The 11,847-nt window shown below is 27.2% G+C and overlaps 1 protein-coding gene across 1 annotated transcript in view; it reads right to left on the bottom strand.

Annotated features, from left to right (window-relative positions):
• Nucleotides 1-337: 337 nt before the first annotated feature.
• Nucleotides 338-11,847, bottom strand: part of LOC136077036 (uncharacterized) — a 66,199-nt gene continuing 54,689 nt past the window's right edge. Inside the window, exons 10-13 of the mRNA XM_065791388.1 lie at nucleotides 4,619-4,702; nucleotides 4,150-4,477; nucleotides 1,561-1,749; nucleotides 338-489 (exon numbers count right to left, since the gene is read on the bottom strand). Coding sequence (XP_065647460.1) covers nucleotides 338-489; nucleotides 1,561-1,749; nucleotides 4,150-4,477; nucleotides 4,619-4,702 — 753 coding nt within the window. The remainder of the gene's footprint in view (nucleotides 490-1,560; nucleotides 1,750-4,149; nucleotides 4,478-4,618; nucleotides 4,703-11,847) is intronic.

The raw sequence follows: 11,847 nt of genomic DNA, 5'->3' as shown, positions 1-11,847 counted from the left end.
AGAAATACTCTTTGGTATCTCTAGTATGGCTTTTGTTGTTTGGATTTAAAGTAACATGTGCGTTTTTTTGATAACAAAAGTTAAACACTTGAATAAATTATGGGTTTTTAAGTCTAAAAGTCATATCAAGAAATTTTTATTTTAAAACTTGATATATATATATTAGTAATAATTTCAATAAGGTCTGTATAATGCCTGGATTATCTAGTTACTCAGCATTTGTTTAACTAAGTTAATTTTTTGCATTTTAAAAATAATTGTAAACACAAATCATTGTGTTGATAAATAACTCTGGAGCAATAATATCTATTATTTGATTTTTTCACATTTTAAAAAATTATCCATTAATTTCATAACCTCCTAAACTGTGGATATACTTTTGAACAAATAATAAAAAGTTATACATAAAAGTATACTCATGCATTTCATTGACATATTCATATAAATATTCATATAAATATCCATATAAATATTCATATAAACACAATACTTGTTATATTAAAGTTATACAACAGATAGCAATTTATATTTTTGTTTTTCTCCTTAAAAAAAAAAGATAAATAGAGTATAGAAAAATCATTTTTTTTAATGTCGACTTTAAACTATTTTTTGTTTTTTTTTTGCTTTGCCTTATCTAATTTTGTCGCTGAAATTAACAATCACTCTAAAGAAAAATAAGAAAAAAACAGCACAAATTATTTAAATTATAAATATTTTTAAATTATTTTCTATTCAAATTAATTTTAATTTCTAGGAAGGCCTAATTTTTTACCCACTACCAGAAATGTTTAATAAGTTAGAATATAGTGTATTAAGTCTGAAATCATTATTTTAAGTTTATGAAATTTTAATTAAAGTTTTAATTTAACTTGCATGTTGCATCTAAAGTATCATTTGCAATTTATTTGTAATTTTTATGAATAGTTTACTGAGGTTAGGGAGGCAGTGTACACATTTTGAAATCCAAGTTGCGAACATTTGGAAATCAAAGTTTTAAAATTTAATCTGCAAAACATAGTTTTGCTTAGGCGTTTTTGTCATAGAAGTTTTGCTGACAAAATTTTTACTGACTCAATAGTATTATTGAGTCAGTAACACTCCTCAGGAAATTCCCTATAAGCAAGACAAATTTTGAATTACAGTTTTTAAGACAACTCAAAGCGTCTGTCATATAAAATGAAAGGATCTTGGTTGCTCTTTCAAAATTAAAATTGTAATGGTAAATTATTCAAACTGCCTCCTTTAGAATGGGAGGAAGTTGGAAATTATATTAAATATGAAATTTTTTCATTAAACAGTCAAATTTATAATTTACAAGTACAATATGTTAAAGTCAGCAAAGATAGTAAATGATGAAAGATGAAATGTTTCGCTTAAAACAAGTTAATCTATAAAAATCAACATGGTTTCGTTACTAATAAAAGTTGTGTACTAAAATAAAAAGATTCTCTACAGTATGCTTCGTTTTGCTTATTATGAACAAATTGTTACTACAATTAAAGGTGTAAATACAACAACTATAAGTTTAGATAATATTAAACATCACTTGGACCTTATCACATTGATGTATCCTGTGTCTCAATTTTGTAGCCATAAATCTTGACTTATTTCTAGGAATAGTTACTGACAACTGCTCTTCTTCTTCTTCTTCTTCTTCTTCTTCTTCTTCTTCTTCTTCTTCTTCTTCTTCTTCTTCTTCTTCTTCTTCTTCTTCTTCTTCTTCTTCTTCTTCTTCTTCTTCTTCTTCTTCTTATTTCCCGTTTAGGGGTCACCACAGCGGATCATAATCCTCCATCCAGCCCTGTCATGAGTGTCCTCCACTGACACACCAGCCTATCTCGTCTCCTACTGACAACTGCTCTGTAATGTTTTTTTCCCCAAAATATATTTGTAAAAAAATCTCTATTTAGAGATGTCAAGTTTAAAAAAATGTATAAAATCAAATGTATAACCACAAACTTAGGAGTGAGAGCAAGTCTAACTGCATTTATAATATGTTTTTGAATTATGTTTAAAAGAAATATAAACATACAACATAGAAACTTTTTTGTTTATGAAAGTAAAGACAACTCCACTTAACTTTTTAAATTTGTGTGGGAATGCAAAAGTAAAGCTTCAGAACCTATACAAAAATGTAATATGTTCGATCAAGCAGAGCCATACAACCTGGTGGTAAATTTTGCAATTTATGCTTGACAGAAAAGTACCACATTAATACATCACCATAAAATTTGCTTAACAAAGGAACCGAGCTTGCCATGAAATACATTTCTAATAAACCTTAATGTTATCAAAGCAGACACTCCATAGCATTTTTTGTATATAATTTTTGTGGTTACTTTTTTTTGGTTTTTCTATAATATATATATATATATATATATATATATATATATATATATATATATATATATAAATATATATATATATATATATATATATATATATTCTTGTAGCAGCAACATATTTTTAACTATTTTTAGATTTTCAATCAGTTTCATATGTATTTTTATCTGCTAAAAGTAAAAAAAAAAAAAAAGTAAAGTATTTTCACATTTGATCTTTCATTTTGATCCTCCCCTCTTTTTTTTGTGTTTTAAAAATTCTAAAAAAACAACACAAAGGACTAAAATAATTTTTAATAATCAACTGTGTTCGCATTTTTTATAATTTCCTTGTGTAATTTTGTTTAATAAAACTTAATCAAATGTTATTTTCAAAAAAATTTCATATTTGACCCTCCTCATAACCCTTTTAAAGTGTTTTTGCCCCAAAACAATCCTTAATATACTCCTTTTATATATATATTATATATATATTATATATGCAATATAATTAATTATTATTATAGTTACAAATAGTTTTGTAATAAATAAAAATAAAAATTTAATAAAAATAAATTGGCACCTGATTTATGACCCCCCCTCCCCTGTCCCTCATCCTTTTTAATAATACCCTTGTTGTATGATTTTTTTCTGACTAAATATGGAACTTTATAAATTATAATTTATAATTAAAACAAAAAACTTGTTAAAAACTCAATTATCAAACAAAGAAGCAAAGAAATGATTGGTGTAAATTTATAATATTAAATCACAATGGGAATAAGTACTAAGAAATTCAAAATCTCATTTTTTTTTAAATTATAAAAACAAAATTTCAATATTTAAAGGTATAATAGAAAAGAGATTGTTTAGAGCATATTTTCAAAAATTAAGTTTTTGAATTACTTGTTTATTTATGTGAGGAAGAACTTTTCAGTGGTGTTCTAAAAGAAATTCTTTCTGCTCTTCGTCTTTTGTAATGTTGCATAGTCTTGAATTAGTTTAAGAGCTCGTTCTGCTGTATTGTTTACAGATTTCAGTGATTTGATATGCTCAAACATGTATTTAAAATTTCTGTTAGCTTTCCAAAACTTTATGGATTTTGGTCCAATTAAATCAGTCAAACAAATACTCCGCTTCATAAGTAGAAATTGTGGAAAGCCTATATCATGTTCAAATTTTTATTTTATATTTTTCAAAATTGTTTTAGCAATTTTAGTTTTATTAAGATCAGATACCTTATCAAAAAATAAAAAGAGGACATTTCTTTGGTTAAGAGGACATTTCTTTGGTTAAATACCAAAGAGAATAGTAAAGTAAGTTTACAAAACCGTGGTAATTTCTCTATAATACTTTCTTCATACTCTGCCAGGTCAACAAAAACAAACATTTTTGATGTGTACAATCTGGTACACATTCATCTAGCATGATGGAAGGCTCCAGGTTTGTGCCACTGTATATTAATTTGTTTTGGATTGATTAATTGCAAAGCACGTTGATAACATTCTTGATAATCATCTCCTAATATTTTTTGAGACTTCTGGTTATGTAAACCAGGCAAAAAAATATAACTTCTGCTTGTTTGGTCTTTAATATTGGTTCTTTGATTTTTGTTTTTCTAAAAGTAGTATCTAAAGTTAATGAAAGTTTAGGCCATAACTCATTTTTAAAGTGTCTAAATGACTCGTATTTGGAGATCTACACTCTCCAAAAACTTTTAAGTAAACAGAAGACAAAACTCTTTTAAAAATATGGTGTCAGCAGATGCACCAAAGTAACTTTTTATTAAAGTGTTTTTCAATTAAATTTGCATAACCATTTATCTAACCTGAATTTGATGGAGTTGTGTCAAAAATCGTTGCCACAAGTGTTTTTTTAGTTTCCATGCCTTTACAGCATCTATGGTAGCTGTTGCCAGACTTTGCCCAGTTTATCCAGCCAGGAATCCTGGATACACACAACAATTTTCCTTCAGGTGCACTTGGTTTTCCTGTTACTACAATAGCCAAATGTTCCAATTTACCATCAACCTCAGATACCAGCTTTGAATCCCAGTGAATGGAAGAGTACATAGGTGAAATAAATGTTTTCTTAATATCATCAGAAACTTGCTGTTGAATTTTATTACCTGATCTGTTCGCTGTGCCTTTTGATATCTGAATTGTGAACTAATGCTTCAGTTACAGCTAAAATGATCCCAGATCTTTCTCTGTTGGATAGATTTAACCTATCAGCCATTAAGGAAACTTTAGGGTTTTCTAATATCTTGATTTTTTTGATCTGTCTAGCATTAGTACCTTTCTTTCTTTTTTATTATGAATTTTGTCTTCATTATCAAATGTGCCAACACATTGAAACTTTTTTCTTTTATGTTTTACTTTCTAGATTTCACTTTTTAACTAAAAATTCAATTAAAAATTCAGTAAAAAATTAATGTTACCATACCATAGTTTCTTTAGCAGTTATTTTTTGCTTATAAATCTTGGAGGACATTATCTACTACAATATTTTTTTAATTCTTTGGTTCTTTAGTTAATAATCACATAAAATGAGATAAAAAAGTACTTAACGTATATTATTAGCATATAACAATAAAATAATATCAACTATTAACATTAATAATCTTTAAAATAATATAATATACCTCATGTGTATTACAACATGAAGTATTAATGCATCTTTTTTTTATTTATGGAATGAAATGATTAAAAAATTAATGAAATGTTAAGCAGTTGTTATATGTATGATTTTTAGATAAGGAACACTGGTTAATATAATAAATTAATTCAGCAAAAGTCTCAGTCGCATAGTATACATTTAAAAATAAAGTTATCAAAATATTAACATTATATATTTGTTACTAATCTTTTGGGCTTCAGTAAAAGATTAATGTCACCAATGCCATAGCTCATTATCTCCCAGTGTACATAAATTGTGACCATATAAAGTATAAACCTCCTCAGTTTGAGGGAGTCACAAATTTTATTTGCTATGATTTTTGAACACTTAGAGATTGTAAAACAATACTGAAATTTTCTCAATTCAATGAATATAAATTTCGTTATGAATAGTAAAAAAATTATTTCATCAAACTCCTCTCGCGTTTGGGGCAGGGGGATAAAATTTTAGTGCTTATTTGTTCCCTACACTCCATTGGCAACTTTTTTAAAGCATTATTTCTTGACATAAACATACAAATGCTTCGATTTTACTCCATGTTAGCTATCTCAAACACCAAAAATGCTGGATCCGTCATTACCACAGATCTTATTTTTCTTAATCAAATTTGCCTCAGACTTCAGCGTTTAAGTACTGCAAATGTACAATAAATATTTATATACATATAAGACAAATATCTCAAGAAAATATGTAAAAAAATAATTTTTAAATGTAGTTTTAAGGTTCAGAAGTCTGGAATCGCATTAAATTCAAGTTGTTATATCTATTTAATAACAAGCAAAGAGAAAGAGTCTCGCTGTAGAAAAAAAGAGTCACCGGTAGCAAGCTCTTTTTCTTGACTCTTCTTTTTTAATGTTTTTTTAAACAACTTTTTCTAAGTAGCTTCTGAAACTTCCTTAAGCTTATCACACATTCTTACATTATCTTGAATAAGTTTTTAAAACAAAAAATATATTTCTTGTTTTGAGAAATAAGATTTTTAAACTATGCTTAATAGATTTCTCAACGACCTGCCATATTTCTATGAATTGTAAGCAACTTTAAAAGATTTTTAAAGTTTTGAAGTTCATTGTGTCCAAAAATTCTACAGGAGTTTCATCCATAGGCATTTTTCAAACTATGACCTAGAATATCAAAAATTAACTAGTAGACTGGTGAAGTATACAACTCAAGACCTAGTGGTGGTCTTTATCATCAAAAACTGCTTTCAGAGGATTTCTATCTCATCTTTCTGAACTTTTCAATTCATCCATAAACATTTCACACTATATTTGTCAATTCTAAACCCTCTCCCTCCTTTAAACAATCACATATACCCCTCTTCTAAACTGTGATAGCAATTTTTAATTGACAAATATTTTAAAAGATTTAAATGTACTTTGCAGCATTTTAAAAAATTAACCTTATGAAAATAAAGCAATACGCATAAACGTAAGAAGTGTAAGTAAATACTTCAACAAACCAATCACATAATTAAGTAATAATAAAGTTGTACACTAAAATAATTTTTTGAAGTTGCTCTTTGTCTGGAAAGTTATGGATTTGATAACTTTGATGAATGTTATGAAAAATCACTGAGGGTACCACTAGTTTTTAAAAATTTCCTTTGTTAATTATTTTTAAAAATTGTTTTTAACAATTTTTAACAAATGAGGTCAATCCTTTTGCAATTCTTTTCTTATGTAACTCTAACTCTTAATTATAGATTAAAAAATTCACGATCAGAATCGCCTACTAATCGCTCGAGACGGTAAGTGATGTAATGTAAGTAAAATATACAATATCAAAAAAAATTTATTTTCCTTAGCCGGTTAAATCTGATAGATTTTTATATATTTTTTAAATTGGTATAGAATTCGCAACATCTTGTGAAAAAGTGTCTAAAACAGCTTCCAAGCTCTTTTGGACAAACTCAAAACTTTTTAACTTATTTTGTTCATTAGAGTTAACAGCTTTTATATAAAATAGCTAAAAGTTTAATTTAGCTTTAAATAAGCAAGTATTTGGTAAAGTTGTTGCGCATTTAACATTAGTTAAAAATGAAATTGCCCATATATATATTATTTTTATGTTTTTATTTTCTCATTAATAACTATACAAATATATTATTAGTAAGAAAAATAAAATAATATGACAAATAAGTTTGTTTTTTTCAGCGCGTTTTTAGACACTATTTTTAATATATGCAAAAAATTGCGGCAAAGATATCAACAAAAAAATATATGCGTGGTAATTTAAGGCAACCACACCTCTGAGAAGGCCTACTTATTTGAGAATCCCAATTATTTTTTATTTTCATATAAAGTTATCTAATTATTGCTATAAATTTTTTTAATATTTATTGATTTCTTTTAAAAGAAATAATGAGAAAGAAAACCTTCAGGTTGTGAGTTTAAACAAAAATGCCTACGAGAGAACAATTGAAATCAAATCAAACATCTTAGAAAAATTTCTATCAAACTCATCATGGATAAAAATGTCAAAGAAAGTCAATAGTTCAAGATCTGGTTGATTCTGGAAATGAAAGCAAACTGACTCTACTAATTCAATTGAAACTATTCCAACAATTGAAAGATTGACTGAAACTGGTGCTACCTCTGAATTGTTGACGATATTAGCGATTGGAAAGGAAAATTTAACCTATGATTTCATACAAGATGCTGTTATAATAGGTCCTAACAGTATCAAAGACGATTTCTAATAACTATCCAAGAATTTTTGATAATTTGAGTTTTTCAAATCATTTTTTTAACTGCATCATGGATAATGGTGAAAAAATCATAGAACATGGTTAGTTTATTCAAAAAGCTAACAAAGTTTTTTGTTTTTGTTGTAAACTTTTTTTTTTAAATCCTATTATGTTGGCTCATAATGGTGGTAATGATTGGTGCCATATTTCCATTTAATTTTTAAAGAACACAAAAAACTTTTTATTATTTTGACTGCTACAGCAAGTGGAATGGGATTTAAAATATAGATTACAAAAAATCACTTTAATTGATAAAATTTTGGATAGAAACTTATTTAAAGTAGAACATTGGGACAATGTAGTTAGAAGAATAATTGCCAACTATTTTGATGGCAAAGCAAAATCTGCCATTCAGAGGCTCTTGTGAAAAGTCTTATCAAAATAATATTAGAAACTTTCTTAAAATTTTAGAATTTTTTGCCGAATTTGATAAAAGATAAGATTGAAGGTAGAGGATAAGATTGAAATTCATATTAATTAAAAGTTTCTTGGATTTTACTTAATTGAAGGTTCGACATACATGACTTTTCAAATGAGATATTTGACTCCCTGGTAAAAAATAGGCTCGTCAGTGGAAAACTGTAATTTTCTTGCAGGCAGCACAACATTACAATTTTAAATCTTACTTTTTACTCATTTAAAAAACTTTACAATAATTTTGCGTTCAATTTATACATTACAAATCACCTTAAATATGCTCATAAAAAAACCACTTATACTATATATATATATTTTCTTAAGGAAACTACGTCAGTCAAAACCTCCGTACATAATTTCTCCCACGCAATTCAATTACAAAAACATAAGAGGTCAGACCTATGACAATTGTGCAAATGCGTAAGAAATGTGATCAAGCTTTTATTCTTAAAAAAAGCAGCTGAGCGGTTTATATTCCATGCTGCAGACACACATTAAATCTGGTAGTTGTTGATTCTCAGAAAGATGTTCACCTAATATTTTTATGTTTTCTAATATAATTGATCAAGTTTACTTTTTTTTTCTGCTTTAACAATATGATGGTTAATTTTGCAATCAAAGTGTCAATCTTTAACAGTTAAACCATTAAGTGAGACAAGATAGGACATCCAGCGCTATAAATACTCTTCAATTTCTGGCGAGGAACTAAGCTTTGAATTAACGTCTCTTTCTTTTCATTTTACTAAAAATATAGATCCTGAAAATGCTATAAAATATTTGTACACAAACGATTTGAATGAAATCCACGCAAAAGAATCTATTGCATTAAGAATTCTTCTCAGATTACCAATAATAGTAGCTAGTGGCTTATGCAAAAATTATTTAAGATCACAAATGGGTTAGGACAGGTTGAACAATCTTGCAATTTCCATTGAAAATAAACTTGTTGCTGATTTAAATATTGTAGATATCTGGTTGAAATTTTCGAAAATGGAGCTTCGAAAAGTACTAATTTCGAAATAATTTATTTTATCGAAAAGTTTGTGTTAAAGTAAGTTAAAAATATAAACTTTGATTTATTAACTTTGATTAAGGCTCATAATTTTGAAAAAAACTAGTGGAGTAAGAGTTTTTGAGCACTTAGGAACAGTCACAGAAAAGATGAGACTTAATTGAATGACGAATAACGAGAGAATGAATTTTAGTAGATGGCACTAGAGAATGCAGTCTTCAATATATGGTTTCAATGAGAGTAAAGACGTACAATAAAGAAGAATCCAAGATGATGTAAAGTAGAGGACTTAGTAAGAGTGTTGTAAAATGATGACTTAGTAAGAGTGTCATCAGAGGGTTGGGTAAGGTGTCGTCATTCATCAGATCAGAATATCCTCAATATTGCAATAAAAATTTGCATAAAAAAATGAAACTTTTTAAGTGAGTTGTTTTTATAAAAAAGATGAATATTTCATTCATTGCGTTTAGAAATAGAAGGTTCACAAGTACAAATGAAACCTTCCATTCCTACCTGAATCCAAAAGAATGTTGAGGAGGCATATTTTTCAATATTAAGATGAAAAACATCTGCTGAAGTACCATTACAGTACATTAGAGTCACATAGTTGACTTAATGAATTGGAGATTGAAAAACACAAAAACAGTGACAACAGTGTTAGTTGTACTAGAGTTAAGCTATTCAGTGTGAGGAGCATTAGTTTCATCATGATAATTTATCTATAACCATGTTACTTAATCAGGATTTTTTTTTATTAATATAATTGATTGATGTTTTCTAGTCATATATTTCTATTGACTTATATTATTTATGTTATATGAATATATAATTCTGTGACTTAATACAGAGCACAATAATTTTACTTTATGTTTTTTCTTAAGATTAATATTATTTGTTGTTATGATAGTAATGATTGCATAACTTTTTATTTATATTATATTACTCAAAATAATTTTATTTTGACTAACAACATTAAAAAAAAAAACCTGAAAAATTTAGCTTGATTTATATCCAGCTGAAGGTTTTTTTTTTTAATGTTGTTAGTCAAAATAAAATTATTTTGAGTAATATAATATAAATAAAAAGTTATGCAATCATTACTATCATAACAACAAATAATATTAATCTTAAGAAAAAACATAAAGTAAAATTATTGTGCTCTGTATTAAGTCACAGAATTATATATTCATATAACATAAATAATATAAGTCAATAGAAATATATGACTAGAAAACATCAATCAATTATATTAATAAAAAAAAATCCTGATTAAGTAACATGGTTATAGATAAATTATCATGATGAAACTAATGCTCCTCACACTGAATAGCTTAACTCTAGTACAACTAACACTGTTGTCACTGTTTTTGTGTTTTTCAATCTCCAATTCATTAAGTCAACTATGTGACTCTAATGTACTGTAATGGTACTTCAGCAGATGTTTTTCATCTTAATACTGAAAAATATGCCTCCTCAACATTCTTTTGGATTCAGGTAGGAATGGAAGGTTTCATTTGTACTTGTGAACCTTCTATTTCTAAACGCAATGAATGAAATATTCATCTTTTTTATAAAAACAACTCACTTAAAAACTTTCATTTTTTTATGCAAATTTTTATTGCAATATTGAGGATATTCTGATACTGATGAATGACAACACCTTACCCAACCCTCTGATGACACTCTTACTAAGTCATCATTTTACAACACTCTTACTAAGTCCTCTACTTTACATCATCTTGGATTCTTCTTTATTGTACGTCTTTACTCTCATTGAAACCATATATTAAAGAGCTTGCGTCTCTAGTGCCATCTACTAAAATTCATTCTCTCGTTATTCGTCATTCAATTAAGTCTCATCTTTTCTGTGACTGTTCCTAAGTGCTCCAAAAACTCTTATTCCACTAGTTTTTTTCAAAATTATGAGCCTTAATCAAAGTTAATAAATCAAAGTTTATATTTTTAACTTACTTTAACACAAACTTTTCGATAAAATAAATTATTTCGAAATTAGTACTTTTGGAGCTTCCATTTTCGAAAATTTCAACCAGATATCTACAATATTTAAATCAGCAACAAGTTTATTTTCAATGGAAATTGCAAGATTGTTCAACCTGTCCTAACCCATTGTTGATCTTAAATAATTTTTGGTAGCGCTAGCTACTATTATTGGTAATGTGAGAAGAATTCTTAATGCAATAGATTCTTTTGCGTGGATTTCATTCAAATCGTTTGTGTACAAATATTTTATAGCATTTTCAGGATCTATATTTTTAGTAAAATGAAAAGAAAGAGACGTTAATTCAAAGCTTAGTTCCTCGCCAGAAATTGAAGAGTATTTATAGCGCTGATGTGGCTTTCCTATCTTGTCTCACTTAATGGTTTAACTGTTAAAGATTGACACTTTGATTGCAAAATTAACCATCATATTGTTAAAGCAGAAAAAAAAAGTAAACTTGATCAATTATATTAGAAAACATAGAAATATTAGGTGAACATCTCTTAGAATCAACAACTACCAGATTTAATGTGTGTCTGCAGCATGGAATATAAACCGCTCAGCTGCTTTTTTTAAGAATAAAAGCTTGATCACCATTTCTTACGCATTTGCACAATTGTCATAGGTCTGACCTCTTATGTTTTTGTAATTGAATTGCGTGGGAGAAATT

This window comes from Hydra vulgaris, chromosome 02, assembly GCF_038396675.1.
Source record: "Hydra vulgaris chromosome 02, alternate assembly HydraT2T_AEP".
In the NCBI taxonomy this organism is placed as follows: domain Eukaryota; kingdom Metazoa; phylum Cnidaria; class Hydrozoa; order Anthoathecata; family Hydridae; genus Hydra; species Hydra vulgaris.
This window is presented reverse-complemented; position numbering and strand designations above follow the sequence as displayed.